The sequence below is a fragment of the Aythya marila genome (assembly GCF_965140915.1).
Source record: "Aythya marila genome assembly, chromosome: 3".
Classification (NCBI taxonomy): Eukaryota; Metazoa; Chordata; class Aves; order Anseriformes; family Anatidae; genus Aythya; species Aythya marila.
This window is the reverse complement of record NC_139044.1, coordinates 25947349-25971812: the sequence shown is the minus strand read 5'-3', so window position 1 is coordinate 25971812 and position 24464 is coordinate 25947349. Positions and strand designations below refer to the sequence as shown.

General features: G+C 35.8%; 1 protein-coding gene across 13 annotated transcripts in view; it reads right to left on the bottom strand.

The window, feature by feature from the left end:
• The window catches only part of RYR2 (ryanodine receptor 2), a 413797-nt gene that overhangs the window by 128524 nt on the left and 260809 nt on the right, over positions 1-24464 (bottom strand). For all 13 annotated transcript variants that reach the window (XR_014317119.1, XR_014317120.1, XM_082756062.1 and 10 more), the window contains 12 exons: positions 18641-18849; positions 16458-16632; positions 9647-9855; positions 8422-8774; positions 7850-7964; positions 6881-7041; positions 6026-6185; positions 5667-5753; positions 4716-4942; positions 2938-3736; positions 2155-2355; positions 1926-2031 (listed from right to left, as the gene is read on the bottom strand). Coding sequence is in view for 11 of the 13 variants with exons in the window: in XM_082756062.1 (XP_082612188.1) it covers positions 1926-2031; positions 2155-2355; positions 2938-3736; positions 4716-4942; positions 5667-5753; positions 6026-6185; positions 6881-7041; positions 7850-7964; positions 8422-8774; positions 9647-9855; positions 16458-16632; positions 18641-18849 (2802 nt within the window). In the remaining 2 variants the exon portion in view is untranslated. The remainder of the gene's footprint in view (positions 1-1925; positions 2032-2154; positions 2356-2937; positions 3737-4715; positions 4943-5666; positions 5754-6025; positions 6186-6880; positions 7042-7849; positions 7965-8421; positions 8775-9646; positions 9856-16457; positions 16633-18640; positions 18850-24464) is intronic.

Here is a 24464-nt window from a genome sequence, read left to right as displayed (position 1 = left end):
CAGTAGAGCTCAAATCATAATAGCAAAGCATATAACATTTTTAGGTAAAACATAACATAGAAGTGAAAGAACTAAAATTACAATAATTTGTAATGACCATCAGAAGAGATCAGCCACCTTCATAATACAGTGACTGTTTCATGTGATGTACTATATAGCAAGTTCTAAAAGTTCAAAGAAAACATGAGAGACTTTACAGAACCTTACAGGTCTTGCTGACACTGAGTATGTGAAAGCTCTAGTCTCCCTGCTCAAAGCAGGTTCAACTAGAGCGGTTGCTCAGGACCACATTCATTCAGATCTTGAATATCTCCTAGGATGGAGGTTCCACAGCCTTTCTGGGTAACCTGTTCCTGAGTTCACATTACACTTACAGTAAAAAAATAAAGGTAAAAAAATAATAATAATAATAATAACTTCGGTTTACACAGAATTTTATTTCATGTCCGGTCTCTCTTCTGCTGTCACTGGATACCACTGCAAAAAGTCTGTCTCAGTCTTCTTTATTTCCCCTGCCCAATAGGCATTACATGCATTAATACAATCTCCTCCACGAGCCTTTTCCTTACATTAATTAACCCCAGCTCTCCCTTCTTCTCATTATGTGAAAGATACTCCAAAAATTTAACCGTCTTCATGGCCCCTCACTGGACCTGCTCCAGTGTGCCTCTGAATCTCTTATACAGAGGAGCCCACCTGTTGGCTGCAAGGGGCCTTCACTGCTACTCGTGTTTACCTTGTCCACCAGAATCTCCACGTCCTTTTCTGCAAAGCTGTTTTCCAGTTTGGCCATGTTTTCAATACACAGACTAATTAATTCTACTCAACTGTAATGTATCTTCTGAATATTATTTTTCTACTTGTATATTATGCAAATTACTAATTCTCCATATAGAAATGAAAAGAAACGGTGACAAAACTAGACCAAGTAAGTCAAAAAGAGTAGAATGATGCTTCAAGACTAAACAAATATGGAAAAAATCAACAGATAGATGAAGCCTCCTCTCCCTTCCAATGTTATTCCTAAATTCTTTAATTCATCTAAGTTTTTTGTCAACTAACAGTTTTCTTGGAATTTTCCATTTTTTTCTCCTTTTTTCATTTAAAATAAAGATACTTAATTTGAAGCATCTTAATGCACCTTTATGAAGTTTGTGAATGATACCAAATTGGGATGGAGCAGAAAACACATTCCAGGGCAAGAAGCTCAGCGGTCTACAGGAATAAGCTGGCAGAAAACTCACGACGTTCAGCAAGGAAAAATACTAAATGTGACAGTAACAGTTGGGTATGAAGTTGTTAAAAAGATTTGCAAAAGAACTCTGAGTGTCATGTTGGACAAAAAGCTTAGCATCAGTCAGCAGTGCGCTCTAGCAGCAAGGAGAGCTAAAAGTATCCTATATTTGCAGAAACAAAGGGAATTGATTATTCACCAGTACTCAGCATTCATGAGACAACATCCAGAATGGTACATGTAGGTTTGGGCTACCCAATACTAGAAACACTTGAAAAACTGCAGGGCATCCAACAAAGGCCCATCAAGATGGATAGTGGCTGGAACACTTGTTCTCTAAGGAGAAGAAGGAATTGGGCTTATTAGCCTGCAGAACAGAAGCTTTCTGGGGGACCTAACAAGAACCTGTGAGAAAGACATCAAGAAAATGCAGCTATGCTTTTTTCTGAGGTGAACAAAATACAACTGTCAAACTTAGGCAGGGTTCTAAACAGACTTAAGGAAAAAAAAAAAAAAAAAAAAAAAACAACTCTTTTTTACTGCAAGCTGCATATTTTTATTTGACAGTATTTACAGTTGACAGTGTAATCTCTAGACTATTTAGCTGCTTTTTATTTCCCTAAAATTATTTAGAAAGACAGCTTCTAATGCTAATGTAATTTAAGTAAAAATATTCAGTAACAGGACTTACCACAGTGTGTCATTAGGTCTTCGTGGAAATCCAAGAGCTGGTCCCGAATTTCTTCAGGACAAGGACAATCATTTTTATCATCCTTAAAGTTCAGCAGCATGTTAATCTTAAAAGAGAGAACACATAGGAAAGACAAATAACACTGATTTCTAAAGGAAAAATCTTGAAATCAAAAGAACTCTGCCACACATCAAGCAAAACAAAATGGTCCATTGTAAGCTGTACCTACCTGCTCCTGAGGTGGTGATCGAAATTCCTTTGTTTTTCTAGCTGTCAAGGCAGCAGACATGTTCAAGGCCTGCATCACCTCATTGTACCGGAAGCGCTGATTCTCTTGAAGCTTGGCCACAAAATCATCTGAAAATGCCACAATGGCTTCTATCCGGTGTCGTACCTGGCAATCACACAGGTACTGGAGTAGATGACACATCTGAGGAACGAGCAACACAGAAGTATGAAGAGTAGGCTAGCCAAGAAGACTCCTCTGCATATTAATGCAAATAAGGATAGATTCCTTACAGAAGCAGTCACTGCCAAACAAACTGAATGAAATCTTTAGTTTAGTCATTTTCATTTTTGTTCATATACCACAGTTTTCATTCATTGCAGTTTTCATTTACTACATCTGAAGTGATTGGCAATACATCCTACACCAGGAATCTCTCTGCAAGATATTTATGTGCCCTGGACATATAAGACTCCAATAAAAATTATGAGACAATGGATTTATTCATTGCTTCTATAGAATTTCTTTTCTGTCTGGATCCACAAACATGAAAAAATTTCATTGAGAAAGTGATTCTATTTCATGAAACGGCTGTTTGATCATCATGAACAAGTTTATGTCATCAGAAATACACTAAATCTTGTTGTTTCCTCCAAGGAAATTACTTCGCTATTAAACCACCATCAGACCTCTGTATTCCTTGACAGGGAAATTACCAGGTGAAGAAAAAGGGATCAAATGGGAACAAATAAATGGGAACAACCACTAACACAGCAATATTGTTACCTGTAGTTTAACAGGTTCAGGAAGTTTCATCTGAAGCAGTCCTTCCTTTGGCACCTGCTCCCCTCTGGTTTCTTCCTCTCCTTCTGACTTGAGCTCCTCCGAACTCAGCTCCTTCTCTGAGAAATCACTTTCATCCTCCTGGCTCATAGCTTCTTTGAAAACCCTGGGCTCAATCAACTGCAAGATGTGTTTCAGATCCCCATTGTGGAAGATTCCCATAATTAGTAGAGTGTAAAAGAGCTTGATGAGAGGGACAAACAGAAATTCTGTAGAACCTCCAACTGGATCCCTGACATGGAGGCTGCCCTCCTGAACAGCTTCAGTTAGCATCTCTATTGTTTTGGCTTTTAGGATTTCAAGAGGGAATTCAGGACTGAACTGAAAGCATTCACTGCTAATGCTTACAAAACTTGGCGAGGAAAACTGCATTCTTGGTCTCAAGGAAGTGCTAAGTCCTATACCAGGAAGGCCATGTTTTTTGTTTTCATCAGGAAACAAGGTAATACTCTTGGTCTCATCTGTCATTGGAACAATAAATTCATTATTCATCATTAACCTGGCAGTTGCATAAGTATTGAGATGGATGTCAATAAGTAAGTCATAATATCCTGCACGTAATAATCCTGGCATATATTTATTCTCAATAGCATATAGGAGCTGAGATTCATCCACATGGCTACACATAGCATGGGCCACTCGGTTGTTCCCTAAAGCACAAACAGCTGAATATAATCGGAGGGTATGGTAGTGAAATTTCAGCAGTTCTTCTTGTTCCGTCAGCTCTAAAATATCAATCGTTCTGCAGAGAAAGAAAAAAAAAAAAAATACAGTAAATTGTTTATCAGTGCGAAAACTTGCTTAAGAGAAGGAATTCAAAATTCTTCCTAAGGATAACATTGGCACAATATCATTTCTAGGGATGGACTTTTTCCTCTTCTCAACTGTCATGTGAGAAACTGTTAACCTAAGAATCAAGGACCAAGAACACAGTTTAATTAGACAAATGTTCAAGTTGCTCCTGAAGTTCAACTTCATCTACATTAAACGGGGAAAGATCAAACTAAATTACTTAAAAAAGAACAACTCTTCATACTACAAACAAGAATTTGGATAAGTGAAAATGATTGTTTTTAAACTAGTAAAAGTTGAGATATTTGTCATTTATTGTTTTTAGAATTGGGGTAGCAAAATGGAAACAGACTAACCAGTTAACCTGCAGAAGGTTAATTTGGGTGGGTTGCTTGGTTTTTTGTTTGTTTGGAACTCTTTCCAAGCATTTAAGTGATCTTAATTTCAGATTTAACATTGGACAAAATGCTGAGACATTTAAGTAACAAGGAAATCTCAAAGACACATTTTTCCAACTGTTTAAATTTAGGAAAATTAAAGTACTGGAATAATTAAATTGGTCACAAGTTTTTAAAAATATCAAAGAAAAACAGATCTTTGCCTACCTTGCAGATTATCTTTAATAATTTATAAACACACTTTACTTTTTTTTTTTTAATTCAAAACCTACATGTACTGTTACAGAGTTTGGAGAGAAACTAGGAGAGGTTGTAAACAAAATAAGAGGATGCAAATTTTTAAACACTGAAAAATAAAATTAGATTAAATTTTAGTATTAGCTAAACCAAAACATATTGCCTTTATTTACATGTGTTATAAATACAGAGATAAAACAGGACAGAGAAGGAGTTGGGTTTCTCTTACAAAAAAGTTTTATTATATAATCCCAATTTAGCCCTGATATACTTTTACACAAAAACAACATTAACCTGTTTTCTTCAGGAATGTGAAGGGCCATGAACTGCAAAGGATTCAGGCACTGTATCATCCAGCCTTGACGTTCACTGATCCGAGAGACATCAACCTTCAAGAAGTGGTTTGGCACTCTGCTCCAAAGCACATGAGTCAGAAACTGGACATGGAGACGTGGAGGACATTGAGACACTGGGTTTTTGTGTTCACTTTTGAATAATCCAGCAGACAATGGCATTACATTCTGGAGAATTCCAACAGAAGAGTCAATCAGTTTCCACATCTTTACCAACCAAGGAATATACAATATGATATTTCTCAATAATTATATTCAACACACAGCACAGTACAACAGAAAATTTTCAGTAGTTTGTACAATCAGCTGGTAACGATATTGGCAGATTAGCAGCAAGAGAGTATTTTCCACTTTTTTGTGGAAAAAAAGCTAAATTTGAAACAGAAACTTGAAAGCAATGTATGTTCTTCTTGGATCAGAGACCTGAACCTGTCTCTTCTTTTACCTCTTTTGATTTGTATGTCATCCATATTTCCAAAGCACAGAAAGCAATTACAGTTCAGTTTTATTGAGTTCATGGTTAAGTGGATCTCAAAACTCTTTTAAGACCCTAACCTAATCTGCAGAGAGATTTGCCTTGCTGACTTGTGATTTCTTTTCATCATGAAGGATGAGATTCAGAAACTTCAATGGGACTTGTAATATCCTCTGTCAATGCTAATCCGTTACAGCACTTTTCATCCAACGTACTGTATTTTAAATACATAAATTAATAATAGAAATAGCAATAGTGCAAACACTTGGAATAAGGAAAATGTTCCAATACCAATAACACATTGCGTGCAAAAATTAGCAAATGCATATATATATATATATATATATATATATATATATATATATATATCTGACACAACATAGTCCTAAACCTGCATAAAACACAACCATAATGTACCTTTATTCTACCCAATTCAAATTGGAAAACATTGGGGCTTGTAGCTTGAGCAAATACAGCAGGAAATAACTTCGTACTAGGTTCAACCTACATAAAAGAAGCAAAAATATTTAATCACCTAAGACAGCAAAACAGTATTACATTTAAAAAAATTTAAAAAAAAAATCTCTGTATAGAAAGCTAGTAAGTGCAAGCCTCTGAATAACACTTCAGAAAATACAAATAGGAGAGGGAAATTACTATTTTAGCAGTGACAATTACTTTTTCTTCCAATCTTGTAACAAACTTTCTAATAAAACGCAATCCAAGGACTCAGTTTTCCTCCTTCCCACTGGAAGGCATCATCAAAGAATACTCACCTGATAGTACGTGCCCAGTTCCTTGCCATTAGCTGTGAAGGTCAGCAGGCCACTGGCAGCATCAATTAAGCAACCAATCTCCAGACCATTATTATTACGTCCTTGTCCAGGGCTCATGCTCTCTCCTGCGCACACCATATAGCAGTTGCTGCGCTTTATACTGAATGTCAAAAGACAAATATATTTATGGATAGTGTGCAAACTTCATGTAGTGGCCTAAAAGAACATTGTACAACTGCAATCAACAGGGTCTTGTGGCTGGAAACAGTAGCATAATCATTGCCAAAATTCAATGAAACTTAGATTTCAGAATTGGAAAAAAAAAAAAATAATAATAAAAGACAAAATATTACAAGTTCAAATCTGTTCTAAAGTTCTGAGAGAGAAAATGAATTTTTTTCATGTTACTATTTTAAACTGCTTAGTGTTAAGCATAACAGAGTTTCTGACATGGATCACTACGTGAAATGGTGAGAGGTGCTGTTGCACTAATTCATGTCTGCTCAAAACCAAAAAAGTTCCAAAAATAATACAAGCTATTTTACTCTACTTTGTACCTGTTTAGAAATCAATAGTTACAGGAACATGGCCTGAATGACTGAAACTACATGAAAAAGCTGAACAATTCTTTTATTTCTCACTGTCTATTCATTAGATTAGACCATTAAACCTGTTTACAAGCAATAAGAGAAAATACTATAAAGGGACCACACTGCCCGTCCTCTTTCTTACTATAACTTTTTTTTTTTAAAATCAACTCAACTACATTAAATAGAATGGATTTGCAGTTTATAAATTATTAGTTGCCTTTGTGAATTATGAAATATGTAACATTTTAGGTAAATTGTAACTAACCTCTCATGAACCTTCCCCTTTTCATCTCCCAGTGTCACTGTGACTGTACGTACTCTCTCCAAGTCAAAGCTTGTGTCATACTGATGAAAGTCAGAGGTAATCCAGCCTACCCAGACATTAGCAGGTTCTTGGCCAGGAAATATTCTCACTGAATAATAATACTGCAAATAAAAAAATATATATATTAAAAAACGTTATTTGCTTTTCCGATATATCAGTTTGATTCGTGATACATTTGTTGCAATCTGAATATATCATCTAAAATAGCATAAGCTTGTTCAAGTGCAATTCATAAACAAAGAAACAAAAGGATTCTAATACTAACCAAAACACAGTCTACAAAAATATGCAAGTTAAAATAAAATAAAAAATGGAAAACAGTACTGATGAAGTATTGTATTTTAGGCTTCCACATCACAGCATCATAGGCTATTTTTGTACTGCAGCTGCAATATTTATACTGTAGGTTACTGTCCGTTTCTAGTATACTAATATCTTTTAGAAAAAGGAAAATATATCTAAAATAGAAGCTTTTTTTTTCTTGTCAGAGAAAAATGCAGAAAAAAAAATTGTATTACATTCACTAGAAACTCCAAGAAATAGATGCTGAATAAAATTAAGATAGATGTGTTCAAATGGCCCTGAACACTTATCTGTTTGCTTAATGCACTTCTTTCTTTTTGTTCCATTATTCTGGAACTATTTATTATTCCTCTTTTGGTGTTGTTAACAGCAGTTTCAAAAACATATTCTACTTAATTTATGACTTTCCATATAGAAATTGTTTTAGATTGACAGTCAAGTCAAACCAAAAGGAACGTAGCAGTCTCAGCTTCAGTAGTGCATGGGTACTGAAGACATTTAAATAAAAAATTTTGCCTGAAAATTAGTTTCTGAAACTCTTACAAGCAAATTCTTGTAGTTATACAAAAGGCAAACAGCTAAAATACAAATCCTATGTTACCATACCGTTGAAGTTTGCATCAAATAATCATAGTCATCCCTATCATCTGCTAGCACATCCTCGGTAAGCCGTGCAGAGTGGCTTGTGCTATAATCTGGCTTTGTCCTCCTGAGCATAAATCTGTAACAAAATAAGTAAAAACAAAATCAGAATCTATACAAAAGGCTCAATAGATTAATATATTAAGTGAACACAGTAGTTTTGTACTAATATTGGTCCTAGAGTACATATCATGTGATGATCACAAAAGCACTCAAAATAAACCAAATAATAGGTTCCCAATGGCTGGAAAAGTGTTTTCAGTTTTCGGCTTAGTTTTAATCTACATCTTGCATATGAAACAACTTAAGGATATGAAGGTTAATTGCCCCTCTTACTGCATTGTATCCAAATTTAGGGCAGAATTAAGGAAAAATCCCTGCAGACCTGACTGGCATTTTCTTCAACCATTTAAAATAAATAAAAATAAAATAAAATAAATAAAAATAAAAATAAAAATAAAAATAAAAATAAAAATAAAAATAAAAATAAAAATAAAAATAAAAATAAAAATAAAAATAAAAAAAGTGCTACTAACCTTTGTTTAAGACGTGAAGGCTTTTCTTGAACATAATCTTTATGGTTATTTAACTCTGATTTTGTGGCATCTTTTTCTCTTTCTGCCCGGTCAGGCACTAGATGACCATGAGCAGTTTTCATTAGAACCTCAAAATCAGAATCAGCATCATAATCCTCCAAATCATTCTTTGGGCCAAAAAGGCCAGTGCCTGGTAACCCTCCTGCAGCTGTTCTGGAGAACACCTCAGCACATTCAATAGGCATACTTAATCGAAAAAACATGACGTCTGTTTTACTGTTCTGTGAACCAAAGGACTTCTGCGTGACCTTCAGGCAGGGGCAGCTGTCTATGGTGCCATCAATTCTCATCACCTATCAAATGTAAAGATGCAGTTGTGTTGAAGCTGATGCTTTGCCCCCTTTTAAACATTCAAGTTATATTTCTAGAATAAGCACCTATGACTTGCAGAGCTTGCAACTGTCAACAGTCAAATGCATTGTAATTATTGTATGGTCATTTTAAGGTGAAATTAATACTATAAGGAGTTCCTTCCTTAAATACAAAACACAAAAGATTGTTATTTCTCATCATAGTTCTTTGCAATACAAGTCTGACACTGCCCAGAACAACACAAAACAACTAACGAAGTATACATGCACAACAAAGAATATAAATCTCTTTAATATTACAATGTGATACACATCAGCTGAAAGAAAGTTCCTATTTCATCAATGTCAGAAAGATTTCGTGGCAGACTTTAAAGGCATGAATTCAAGTTCATCAAGATGCAAAACTGATTGGGACATAAGTGTTCACACAACTGGCTAATAAAAATTTATTAAAATCGAAACCATTGAGTTATGAAAAATCACTTTAGAAAGTGTATACACCAGAACACATGGTATCTATTATGCAGAAATGCACACTTTCTGGAACTCATTTCTAAGCACGTGTCACTCATTGTACCAGGAGCTGTTAAGAGGACATCTTGTAGAGTTTGTCCTGGGGAACCTCATGGTTACACATATGACAGATTTCATGGACAAATAAATACCATCAACCAAAGAACTGCATTATTTTCAACTTCACTGAATGTAACAAATTTGTAATACAAGCAAGGTTTTTCCATAATTGGGTCAACATATCAAATTTTAAAATCTTGTCTAGAAGTACAAAAGCAGAAAGAGAATTTAAAAAGACTCATGGAAGAAGTGTCCAAAAACATCTTAATAGGATTACAAACCTCAATATGTTCATGATTTTGTGGTACTGGTAGAAACTGAGGGAGTCTTTTACTCAGCCAAATGGTGATGTCTCTGTTTGTATTAACAGCAAAGGGTTCGTACCCTTCCTGTAAGCCACAGATAGTGAAAAATTTTAGAGTGCTGACATCTTTTCCAAAGTTCATTCTTCCCACTTGAGATGGGCCCAGGCTGCACACAGGCAGAAATCCTTAAAACAAAATGAAAGAATATGTGGGTTGTGCACCACAAACATCAGAAAAATCTTTCTCTTCCATAAACCAATTAAAAATAATTTTTAAGAAAGACATAAAACGAAACAGTATAAATGCAAGCAGCTATCTATAGCACGTGGCCATTATATGTCAGGAATTACTATATCTCAAATATCGTTCTGGAAATAAAGCTCTCTAATATCCATTAATCTCTTTACAACTTGCAATTCACAGAAATCTAAGAGTAGTTCATGGATTCTGAAAACCAACACTTGGTTAAACTCTGTTAGGTGATAGAGTACTGCCAATTTTACTTCAAGTCTAAAAATTTTTGTTATTTCTCCTAAACTTCCATTAGCTATACAGTATTTTGAGAGAACCTAAAAAATTACTATAAAAGTAATATAGGTCTCATGCACACAGCTATATTAGTGGGAAAAAAATTGACCAACAGCATGCTGCAGATTAAAAAATAATAATAATTAATTTTAAGAGTTCATAAAATAAAATAAAATAATAAACTAATGTGCTACTAACCTCTGTGACTCTGGATAATCAGAATTGACAATATGAGACTGTTGCTTCAATGAACTTACGTTAGCGTTTTTTTGTTTTTTTTGTGTGTGTGTGTGCTTTGTTGTTGTTGTTGTTTTTATTTTTGAATCAGCTTCACATTTGTATGCATCTATATCTGCTTTCCTACTGTTTCTACTGTACAAGAAATTCACTTTTGACTCCTTTGCACTTTTTCCTTTGTTTATTTATCTGTGCTCGGGGTTCAGAATCATGAAGAACTCATCCATTCCACAATTATTCTGGCTGTCCTGGTTTCAGTTAGCACAGAATTAATTTTCTTCCTAGTAGCTGGTGGAATGCTGTGTTTTGGCTTAGAATGAGAAGAGTGCTGATAACACCCCGATGCTTTAATTGTTGCAGAGCAGTGCTTATACTAAGCCAAGGACATCTCAGCCTTTGCTCTGTCCTGCCAACGGGCAGGCTGGGGGGTGCAGTAAGAGCTGGGAGGGGACAGACCCAGGACAGGTGACCCAAACTAGCCAAAGGGGTATTCCATACCATCTGACGTCATGCTAAACAATATATAGGGGTGGCTAGCCGGGGGGAGGGCGCGGGACTGCTCGGGGTTAGGCTGGGCATCGGTCAGCGGGTGGTGAGCAATTGCATTGTGCATCACTTGTTTGTACATACTATTATTACTTTCGTATTATCACCATTGTATCATCATTATTATTATTATTATTATTATTTTCCTGTCTTATTAAACTGTCTTTATCTCAACTCACGGGCTTCACTTTCCATTTCTCTCCCCCGTCCCAGAGAGGGAGGGGGGAGGGTGAGCGAACGGCTGCGTGGTGTTTAGCTGCCAGCCGGGTTAAACCACGACACTGGCTCAGGTGAATATAACAGGTACTGAAGGGTATAAAGACAAAATACAACTAGTTCTTCAACTTCAGGTTGTCCAGATAAAAACAAGGTAGAACATGTTCTATGACATGTTTGTTAGTTCATGACACGTTTGTTAGAGACAAAAGCAAACTTCATGGCACGGCACCATTTACAGGAATGACTGTTCACCAGATAAAAGATCAGTTTTCATTATCTCCTTCACTTTTTTTTTTTTTCTTACAGATACTAAAAATTCATTATCATGTGTGTGTGTACCAGGCATGATACCTTTAAGGCCACAGACTATTTGATAGAAAAGAATAAAGACTATTTTCCAGAATGAAATGGAAAAATCAGATTATACAACACACATAACTGGGAAAGTTACATTTGCTTACATAGATACCATGGTAGACCCCAGCAGCTCTAGTAGACAGAATTTACTAAGCACCCGGCTAACTTAAAGGAGTCCATAAGCTATTGCAAGTGTTTTTAATCAAAGGTAAAAATCGTAATTCTTCTTCAATAACCTTATGAATCTCAACTCATCATTCAAGAACAGTAACAGCCTTCTATAGACATCAAGTTGTTTGAGAAGGGACGTTCACAGAAACAGTTGTGACAGCATGAATCCTCACAATGTTAACCAAAAATTAGGTATGATTTGCTGTAAGCCACACAGGTATATGTAGCCTAAAATATGCACTTTGTCTATCTGAATCATATCACAATTTAATTTCTCATTCTTGTAAAATATTTTCAGATGTTTACAAGACGTATGGCACTCACATTAATAATCTTCAGAAGAACTGTGTTTTACCCATCTCAAAAACGGCATAAAAGAACTGAAAATGGACAACAAGAATGAAACTGCTTTCTTATCAGGAAAATCGAAGACCATAGGATACTTCAGCCACAACAACATCAACTAAAAAAAAATAAAGTATCATAACACCACCACCACCACAATTTATGAGTGACATAGAGAAGATGAACATTAAGTGATTTTTCAATCTCTTTCAAAACAAAAATTGTTATCAAAGATATTGTTTGGTAGCAAGCTTCAAAGCAAAGGGAGGAACATCCAATACACTTCCTATATTTTCTTATTCAGAAATGTTGTTGAATTCTCTGTCACATAGTATTACTTATGCAAAAAGTTTACACACACACACACATCAATGAGCACTTTAAGAATCACTAAAAGAAAATAAAGAAATTCAGAACAAAATTCCTACACAGGAAAAATTCTCTTTGATGTAATTACTCAATCTGGTATTTTCCATCAACTCTGTAACTGTAGCCAATATGTAATCATTATAATAATCTCTCACTGACACAAATTTCATTGATGCTAGAATGGTACAGTACAGGCAGCTAACTCCTGCAAGTAATTATATATAAATTGTTGCTCTGTAGGAACTGAATATACATGTAAATACTATAGTCAGTCTTAAGTATGGAAGCACTAATTTCTTTTCTGGCGAAATTCTGCACTGTTTCACATATGGTATATTTGTCAGTAAGGTTGTTCAGGATTATTCCTTATCTGGTAAAGAAAAATATGGCATCTACTTCTTATAAGGACTGTGCATGTCATGAATAAAAACTAACTTTCAAGCCCCTTCTTTAAATGGGTATCCAGACATTTTAGATATAATACTTTACAGATGGAATGCTGGAAGCTACACAAAATCATGGTTTACACATGATGTGGCTCTTATCTGCAGTTACATTACTGGGCTGCAGAGCAAACTTTTTATTTTAATTTATGAAATAGCAGAAGTGAGAAGAGATCAATACTACCATCAGAAGAATAACCCTCTAGCATTCTCTGTCACATATGGCAAAAGCATAGCACAGTAACACTTCTTATAAGGTTCCCTACTTTTGAGGATACAGGATGAATTTTATGACCCGATTTGTCAAACACTGAGAATAAACAGCTTGTGCTCTCCGTGAGCACTAGTTGATAAAACAAACTTTGGGGTGCACAGTGTACTTGTTCATACTTACAGTGAAAAATTTCCTACACAAATGCATAACAGTACGCAATTACTGTTTAACAATTTTACTTCTGAGAATACATTATTTCACAGGCAAATTAGTCTGTCATAAATCCCAAAGAGCTCCACTTGTTGGCAGTACAACCTAAAATACAGCACGTAAGTCTTATTACTAAATTGGCAGAGCTCCATATTCCCTTTTCACTGTTCCTAAGTGAATTAAAACCTCACAGTCGGACTACAACTTTTAAAGCAGGACGCCAGGCTCTGCCAAATCTTTTATCTGAACTGAGAGGCCTTTTTTGCAGCAGCACATGGCATGCACACAATTCACTGATAGAAGCAATATACAAAAAGGTCTCCATGCTTCTAAACAGAAGCTATTACCAAAAGCTAACTGAACTCAGCCTTAAAAATTTGAAAGCTCTACAAAAGTAAAATTTAATTTGGTTATTTCATATGTGTGTCTGTATACACACACATATATATACACAAACATATATACAGATGCCCCCCAATGAAGTGCACACAGAATACCCATAATATAATTGATATTTGTATCCTGTTGTATTATAAAATCTGAGGTCAAACAGAATATTCCTCTGAAAACAGAATAGATCTTTGAAAGTTATGCTCTTTCCTACAAACAAGACACTAGAAGAAATTAATGTGAATTAAAGGGCTATTGTGAAAAATCTGAATGGCTTGACACTAACATGAAAGTTCTGACATGGCTCAAGGCCTTGGTACTCCATCTCAAACCTGGAACTATTTTAGCAATTTCAGAATCAATAGAGATACTTTTAAAACTGAACTTGCAGCTAGAAATGAATACCATGAAAACTACATCACTGTAATTTCAACAGCTTTGAAATCAATGTAGTGATCAAACAGCTACCTGCAGAATCTCATGAAATTCCAGTTTCTCTCAGAATCCCTCTCTGCTCAGCAGAATTATGCTGCCAAATAGTTGGACAATTGTTATAATTTAACGGCACCAGTATGATTTTGTTCATATATCGCTAACACTATGACAATTCAGTCATCCCTGTCCTTCAGCACATTATCGTAGTATTAAAAAAAATCTGTAGGCAGTAATCTGTAGGCTAGAGAACTGTTGGCAATTGTATCATTTTAAATCAGATCAAGTTTTTCCTAATTTATATGGTACACTAGAAGAAGAAGAAAAATATTATTCTCCCAAAGTATTCCTGAAAGTAAAATACTCAAATACAAATCAAAGTCAAGTGGTTAAAATTCAACCAGGGAAATATCTAATTGATAGCTATAAGATTCATCTTTCCATGGGAATAGGGATCAGTAACCCAAAAGCACCATGTGCGGATTTTATTGTTCAAAATTTTTTTCTCTCCAACACAGATATATTATTTAACAGATGTCTAATACATATGACAAAATGCATACCTACAGAAGAGAAAAATTAAAACTTAATTTTCTTTATATTCAGAAATTTTAATTTCTGAACTAATGGCATATAAAGAAAATCTTTAATCTTTCCTAATCTTCAGTAAAGCATAGCAGTAGCCAGATTCGAGACAACACTAGATGCCTCCTAAACATAGCAGAGGTGCCTGTGAAGGAATTCCTCTAAGTTCTCAGAATGCCATTAACAGAAACAACCTATATTCAGTCACACACTGTTGCTGTATGTTATCCTAATTAGCATGCTCCTGTCCTTGTATCAGTGCAAATTCTTAGGTTCTTTTTAAACACAGAAATCACCTAAGTCACCTGAGACCTCTCAGTCCAATCTGCGCCTTCTGTATTGAAACTCATGAGAGGAACAACAGAGAATACAGCCTTTGACTCTCTTCCCAGATCTGTCAAAAGTATTTTGCAATCTCATAACCTATGGCATCGTGGTAAACTAAAACCTGCTTTAGGACTTGGAAAGCTGAATCAAGAACACCAACAAACTGATACAAAACTCAATCTGCTGGTTCAGAATTTATGGGATCAGGTGTCATTTCTCCTCCAAGAGCTGTAGAAAAATTATAACTGGCTTAAACTTCCCACCATATTCTCTCACTAATTTGGCAGAAATCTGATAGGGTTTCAGTACATGATCTGAATAACGTGTATCATATTGCTTAAGTCATGAATTCACATTCAAGGGCCTATAGACACCCATGCAACATATAGCCAAGAGTCTGATTGCAAAACCTTGTAGCAAATTTAACATCAAACACCCTTCTTCATCCTTACACCTAGCATGGCTCTTTTCCAAAAGCCTGATACTAATCAAATAGAGTAAAAGATAAGGCTTGGTCCTATGGGTCACCCAGAGAAACTAAAGATATCAGCAAAATCTGACAGTGCTGTTGGCTTTCTTAATATATTAGCAAAATTGACAAAAGAAGAAAAACCTTGGTTTTAGGGATTAGGTAAGCTAAATAACACATTGAGTGGCATATGTTCTTCTCTTGATTTTTATCTCCACCATGCTGTGAAAAATGGGACCATCTTCGTGAACGAGTACCCAGACTACCACTACTTATTGTTTGTTACTACACCAATTCATTTACAGCTTATGCAAATACACTGAATATGCCACAATAAATACTCATAGTATAAAATTAATTTACAAAATATTTGCAAAATGAGTGAAAAAAATCAATTTATTTTCAGAACCCCATAAGACTGCTGTTAAATATACTAACATCACTTTTTATTGTGTCTCAAAGAGCTATTACAGATCCACAACACACAGCAAGAACAGAAATTCTGCATTGAAAAAAAAAAAAGAAAAAAAAAAAACTCCACTGAAATTAGTTTTAAAAAAATCTCATTAGGTTTTAAAGCAATTTTCTTTTCCATAGAGGGGCAATTCTCTGTGGCAATACAGAGAGAAACATGGAGATACAAAATCAGGACTGTGTCTTCAATTAAAGAATGTGGATTCAACACTGCATCCTAGAAAGTTATCATAATTAATAATATTTTATGCTGGCTAGGGCCACTAAACTCTAGTGGTTCTTGCCAGTTATGTTGATACTATTTCCTTTCTTCTTTTGAACATATACAGTCTAGCATACTTTAAACTACATCGAGAAAATTGCGCATTTACCATGTCAAGCTAAATAGCTAAATTTTCACTTCCTTTTTTACCTAGAAAGGAGAACTGGAACAAAAAGTATGTTAACAGCACAACATGTTACAGTACTTACCATCACCAACTTCAAAGTCCTTGAATGCAAGTTCTGAACCTGAGTCATCGAGAAGGATTTCACCATTTAAGGTGAACATCATAGTGTGTTCATTCATGTCAACCATACATCCAACAACATCTCCTGCTAGCCATGAGCGGCCAAAATGCTCATTACCCTGATGCCACCGCTGTGCCTGTAAAGGAGTTCAAAGACTTTAAAAGAATAACAGTGACGATGTATGTGTTCATCTCCCTTTCAGTGGTAAAACTAATAATTAGCCCCCTCAATTAACACAACACTAAAATTAAAACTTCCACAGCATATCATTCCAAAACAATGCCTGTGAATACTGCAAGTTAACTTTGAAAATGGAAATCCAACAATTAACTTCCTGCAAGCACTTCTCTCAAATATATTCTAAAACATTGCTACGTGAGCTGACAGGGCAAATTGCTATTTCAACTTTTTAGTAAGAAAGAACATGGCTTATTTTTATGCAGAAGCTGCATGAGAGACTTGTAATGAAAATAACATGCTATCAGTTACAATGTTAAATTGCTGTTTCACAAACTTTTTTTTTTAACAATTGTTTTTGTTCAATCTAGTGGCCTATAAATTCATTGCTTCCAAATAAACTTTATTGTTTCCTTAAACATAATTCTAAAACTCTTGCATACAAAATAAATTAAAATTCTGTCATAACAAATTTTGGAAGGAACAGAATTGTCTGTGGATGGGATGAACTGTATAAGCTTCTGAGAGATACGACAGTAGTTAAGGGCATGATTAATGATTTGTATGACTGACCAAGTCCAAGACTGCAGGGTTTTGGATGGGTAGCCTTAGCTGGGGTCTTGGATTGAAATTCAAATAAATGAACATCTATAAAGAATTATTACAAACATACATACAACAAAACAGTGTTAATAACAAATATGTTCCCAATTCATATATTCCATCACTGCTAGATTTTTATCCTCTTTATCCTTCTTCAAAATCCTACCAAACAAATGAGGCTTTCTGTGCATCCCAAAGGTCAAAAACAAGCTTTTATAGAACTAACCAGAGAACCCACTAAAATATTATACAACAAAATAGCTTTGTGGATTGAGACCTAAAGGTCAAAGTTAAGATGCAGAAAGCAAACTACTACTCAGCTATTTTAGTGAAGACTCTGGTCGTCAATAGTTTACCTAATCCAATTAGGCATTTTATAAAACCAACTTTTCAGTTCTCTTTTTAAAGCATATACTTGTATATCACGAGTTGGAAAAAAATAAAATAAAATAAAAATCCAATAACACGGATAAAATACAGCTAGAAACCTTGACCTGACCAGGAACAGGCAGGCCTACTGTTGGTTTCTGTCAAGTACTCTAATAGTAATAAAGGAAATTAATTCCAACATCAGACATAAGAAATGTACAGTAAAGGTTTTCATTAAGGCAAGAGTCACCAGTAGCCTTAACAGTAATTACATGGTTTGGATAGCAGTTTCACAGGCCTTCACAATGAAATAAAATGTTCCAATGAGTTATTCCATCTATTCTGATAAAAATTAGTAACATAAAAAATACTTGGATTTCCTATATATTCTTAACACTGATGCAATCTGTCAGCACTTAATGTAGAGTTGAATTTCAGCAAAAATTACTGTTTCTATCATAATTAATTTACTCTAAATTGTATGGATTTCCATGAAAAAACAGACATGCTCTTTCAAACTTTTACATTTCCATAAAAAACTTGTATCAACGTTTGCCTCAGACACTCACTGTTAATAATCTTAACCACATTTATTCTCTAATAGGCAATGCTCATAGAGGGAAGAGTAGACCAAAGATTTAAAGGAATTATTAATATTTAATTACAGCTCTGCCAGTATTTACAATTTTGGTAAGTCATTTAGATGTTTAATGGTTTATATAAACTCTAACTGTGCTGTGAAGCTGTGAAAAAAATTGACAAAGAATAGAAAAGAGAAATGACAAGGTCTGCTAATGAATTCCTCAGGTGGCACTGATTTATAGCTTAGGCTTTTGTATTTTTCTCCCTATTCCACCTAGGGCCTCAAAGAGAGAGAAATAATTTCATAGAACACAGATGGAAGAAAAGAAAGTAATTAAGTTGAGGCAATGGCACACAGAATAAGATGCAAAATAAAGTTTCGCAATCACTCATATAATTACAGATAAACATACCTTAAAGCCATCAAAAACAAAAGCTTCATCATCTGAGCCAAGTTCCTGATCTGGCAAGCAACCCGGCCTTGTCCAGCCAACTCTCATGTCTCCTGCTGTAACTGCCTCAAACTCGAAGTACCACTTCCCAGCCTTCACTGCATAAGTCTTCTCTGTGCGGAAGATCCTAAATTTTTCCATTATCCCATTGCATACATCCAATCTTGTTGCTGTGAGGTTTAAAAAATGAACAGGTAAAGAAAAAATAAAAGTAGCATCAAGTACTGTATTCAACTACTGATAAAATCAAGCAGTGAAAACAACAGACAAATACACAGCACTATCTTTAAAGCACACTGAAAAATATTAGGAAGTAATGGAATTGGAATTCTGAAGAATAGATGACCTATTATCACATCAGTAAAGCAATCAAACAGTTAACCCAAATATAAAGCATGAGAGAATATAAGGCATTAATTCACAAGGCTTAAAAGATTGCCTTCCCTTTTTTTTGAAATACGGCATATAGATTTTTGCATTGTATTCCTGAGGCAAGTTAAGATGGATTGTATAACGAAACGTTTTAACAGTGAAACTATGAAAGTTTGCTGCTTGCCAGGTGCTAACATTTGCATGTTATGGAGATGATATCAAGGCTCATCTGGCCCTCCAAGTACAAACCCCTGTTACTCTTCCATGCAGATACAAGTGAAAAAGCCAGGAATGATCTGGGACTTTGCAAGCACTGACTCTAGGGAAAGTGGTCAAGGGCTCAAGTAGTGCCCTCCTTGAGCCAATCAGTGAGGGAGAAAAGAACCTGAAGAAAACAGGTCCCGAGGGTTAACAACGCATTGCACAGCTGGTGTTGACAGCAAGGTTTTAGTTTATACAACAGTAAGACCCTCTTTGAGGGTTAAACATGACTTAGAAGAGATGGGATCCATGAGACTAAACCAGGCAAATATATCTTTGCCAACAACAGGCCAACCTTGCTGGGAGAGCTTTAAACTAGAAATGACAAGGAAGGACATGATTCCTTAGAAAACATCCAAGTAAGCTGAGGATAAGGGTGGCAAGCCAAGGGCACAGAGTGACAAGAACAGAAGGGACGCAGCAGGCAAGAAAACAGAGCTGAACTGGAACCCATTTGTGTGCAAGCATACAAAGGAGAAAGTGCCTGCAGAACAGCTTGATGGGGCTCCTCTGCCTCTTCTGGGGAAGCAGCATGCTTGGGTACCTCTCAAATGACTACACTGATGCATGCAGCATGTTCAATTAAAAATGGGTGCAGTTACAGGGCACTTTATGATGCATATGATGCATAGGCTACTATGGTCTACAGGGGTACTGGAGCCAATGCTGTTTTCCGTTTTCATTACTGACCTGGATGATGGAACAGAGTACACCCACAGTAAGTTCAGAGATGACACAAAACTAGAAAGAGTAGTTGACAGTTGTGCTGTCATTCAGAGGAACCTGGACAGGCTGGAGAACTGGGCTGAAAGGAATCTCACAAAGTTCATCAACGGGAAAAAGTCTGGTACCTAGGGAGGAGTGACCCCCAGAAGCACTTCACACCAGGGCTGACCAACTGGAAAGCAAGTTTCACACAGAATCACACACAGAATTGTCTAGGTTGGAAGAGACCTCAAGATCATTGAGTCCAACCTCTGACCTAACACTAACAAGTCCGCCACTAAACCATATCGCTAAGTTCAACATCTAAACATCTTTTAAAGACCTCCAGGGATGGTGACTCAACCACTTCCCTGGGCAGCCCATTCCAATGCCTAACAACCCTCTCAGTAAAGAAGTTCTTCCTAATAACCAACCTAAAACACCCCTGGCGCAATGTTAGTCCATTCCTCCTTGACCTGTCACCAGGCACGTGGGAGAATAGACCAACCCCCACCTCACTACAGCCTCCTTTAGCGTACTTATAAAGAGCGATAAGGTTGCCCCTGAGCCTCCTCTTCTCCAGGCTGAACAAACCCAGCTCCCTCAGCCGCTCTTCGTAAGACTTGTAAGTTTGCAGAGAAGGACAAGTTGAATATGAGCCAGCATATACCCTTATGGCAAAGAAGGCCAGCAGCATCCTAGGCTCATCAGGAAGAGCTTTGCCAGCAGGTTGAAGGTGATTCCTCCTCTCTGTTTGGGACCATTGAGTCCACATCTGGAGTGCTAGGTCCAGTTCTGGGCTCCCCAGTACAAGAAACATACAGACTTACTGGAACAAGTACAGCACAAAACCATGGCTGCAGCATCCTTCATGAGCAGAGGGTAAGAGGGAGCTGCGACTACTCAGCCCAGAGAATAAAATGCTCAGAGCTATCTTATCAGTATGTACAAATAACTGATGGGAGGGAATGAAGTAGAGACAGCCAGACACAAAGAAGAAGAGGGAGGCAATAGGCACAAAATAAAACACATGAGATTCCATCTGAACACAAGAAAACACTTTTTACTGTGAGGATGGTCCAACACTGGAACAGGTTTCCAGAAAGGCTGTGGATTCACAGTCCTTGGATATATTCAACACCCATCTGGCCATGGTACTGGGTAACCTACTTTAGCTGACCGTGCTTGAGCAGTGAGAGGGGCATCTCAAGAGCTCCCTTCCAACCTCAACAGTTCCATGATTCTGTGAATTGGGCTCCCAGTTATTTAGATTAAAAAAAAAAAAAAAAAAAAAAAAAGACTAAATTCATCCTCCAATCACTTCCAGTCACTATAAAAGTCAGGTGTTTGTCTTTGAGTTGAGATTCCTAAACTATGAGATATCTTTGTTCAACAACAAAAACAACCATGACAAAATAGCCCAAAATAATCTCAAAATAATCTTACTCCTGCTTCAGGAAAAGTGTATTAACTTCTGTCAAGATAAAAGGCAGCAAATCTTGAAAGAATAAAGGTGCCTTAAAAAAGAGCATAAAGAGCATAAAGGTAGTGTTAAAGGCAATGTCTGTAGATAACTGTTCAAGAACAAATCGAAACAAAACAACTGAATAAAACAGTATTTCAAAAATATTATTAGCTAATGAAATGAGAAAAAACAACATGCCAAATACAAATTGTTTTGACTGTTCTCCTTTACTCTCTCTCAAACTGTTGAAGAGAAAGTCAAATGAGACTAGACTTCATAGAGTGCTTTAAGAACTGCCACAGCAGCTTCAAAGTTCAAGAAAATGAGCTTTTTCACTTCTCTTGTCATCCAGTGCAAAAGAGTGTAAAATAAATTAACTGCTGTGTTAAAACAAAAGCTTTCTCAGCCACTGATTAATTTTGTTAATTATCTGTAGCACGATCACATGCTTATCATTGCTTACTATGTTTCATTTCAAAATTATCTTAACTGTAAGTGCAAGTGATTTGTAACAAGCTATTTTAAGAGAGTTTAAGTTAACATTCACATATTGTCAGGTAATTATGAGTAATATATTTTCTCAAAGACCAGTACGGCTTCACTAAGAGATTCAAAGAAGGCTGGAGTTAAACTTTAATACATTAAATTTATTTCTTCTAAAAGTTATCACTGATTCTCTTAAATGATGAAGGAGCAATGGCATAAAAATATTACTAAATCAGTATGGTTTATATAAAACACTTTATCAAAGTATTTTTGTAGATAAAACTGAGTTGCTATTGGGCTTCTTCAGCGGAAGAGGACAAAAAGAAACCTCGAGAGAAAGCCTGAGACAACATTAACATGTTGTTCCCTGTGCTCCATAACAGCAGTAGAGAAGTGATTAGCTTGTGCTTCATATTTCTGCTTTATAACTTTTGTGGAAATTATGAACGAAGATTTTTTTATAATTATCATTTTATTTTATTTTTAAGTGCTTAAGCTTTTTTAAGGGGAGAAAAGCTATGCTGAGACACACACTGCTTTCAGGCATAAAAATACTTCCATCTTTTCCCTTTTTCTTGACAACTAACAATGAAGTTTTGGACTTGGATCTCTACTCTCTGATCCAACTTTCCATCTACCTAGCCCAATGTTCTTGTCAGTATTCCTGTTCTTTTGCTACCACTTGCACTATTTTACTGTGTCATCCCACCATCTTCTGGATCAATCTCTTCTGATACAAATCTACTTTTGTTTCTGTCATTCACAAAAGCACAAATCTTAGATTCATCTGTCTCCAAATCTCCTTTTTTTCCCCTCTCAGTGCACTGAACATACTGGGTTAATATTGATTTATACACAGCTATGTGGCATCCATCTACTTCTACCCATGGAAGATGTTCTCAAATATTGCCAAAAAGCATTTACCCATTAATATTTCTTGAACTACTCATGGTCCTACATGGTGCCTCAGAGACGGCCATTCCTAGCATTCTTTTATACATTTTTTATCCTATCTTGTTTCTGGTTTTCCTTCAATATTGTTGGCTAACAAAGTCTTCCAAGACTTTACTATCAATTCAAACCATAAGGTAGCCTGAAATAACAAAAATTGCATTTAAAAAAAAAAAAAAAAAATATATATATATATATATATATAAAGAAATAATGCTTAGTTGATCTTTCTTCCCTAAGTTCTCTGAACTACTCTATTCTCTAGTATTTTACACAGTTTTCTCTCCATTAATCAGATCACACAACTAAGTATCAATCTGACCCTCTCTCTCAGATTAGGAAAAAGAATGCCTAAAGCACTTCGGATCTTTTCCTACAAATTTGCAAAGTATCAAAGCCTGCTCAGCCTTTGAAAATTCAGTATTACAGTCTTACCACTGCAATTCCTCCTCTTTCTGAATTTCTAATCAGCTCAAATTTTCTTATAAACTCAAACATGTCTGCACCTGTCTGCCCATTAGACTGTGTTAAGAATCTCTCCCTTTTCTGTTTTCTCATCGATAAAACAAGTCAGTATTTCTAACCTTATCTTGAGTAGCCTATAAAATCATGTCCCTCAGAAATTACTATCACACCTCATACCCCAAATGTTTGGCCTTTCTGGACTCAAGCTCAATAAATCTCCTGTAAGCAACTCTGAACTCTCTGCCACATAATCCTTTCATCAGTAGCATTTTCTCTTTAATGGTCTACACAATTAAATCCTCAGTACCTCTTCTATACAGGAGATTGACCACCACAAAGCATGGGAAGTGAGACTACGTTGTCTTTTTAGATTCTAAGTAAACTAAGGCTTTCTAGATTCTAAGCAATCCCTAAGCTACAGCTGCTGTGGGAAACTAATAGCACTTATAGCAAATAATTAAAAAAATGCTGCTATACAGTTCTGTAAATCAATGTTAAAAATACAAGTCATCAATGGAGATGCAGAACACCACTAGATGGCTCTATATCATTTAATAACGGTATGGATTTTGGCTAATGAAAGGGAATATGTGTGATATGATTTATGCATCTCAGAAACTGTAGATGTTCGTGAACTGTTAAACTTAAAATACGTATAAACTACAAAATACGTATAAAACCTGTGGTTGAATGCAATTCTAGTCTTTGTTAGTGGAAGACTAGTTCGTGGGACACTTCTTTAAGTACTTTACTCTGGAAAATTTGCAACAGGATTGATGACACTTTTCAGATGCAAAGATTGCACGTGTTCTTTTAATTTAATTAGTAACTCCATGCACAGAGCTAGCTCAAAGATGCTCTGCATCTTAAGAAAAAATAAATAAATTGATTTTTCTAGCCATTCATTCCTAAGGAAAGACAGGTACATTTGGTTCTCAGAGCTGTAAATGTTGAAAGGGAATTAATATTTTTCAATGGGATCTGGAGAAGATGGTAGAAAAAGAATGTACTTTCTTTCTCTCTCCCTACCATCAGACAGCTCTTTTATCTTCATAGGAGTCAAACACCTCCTGCACCAGC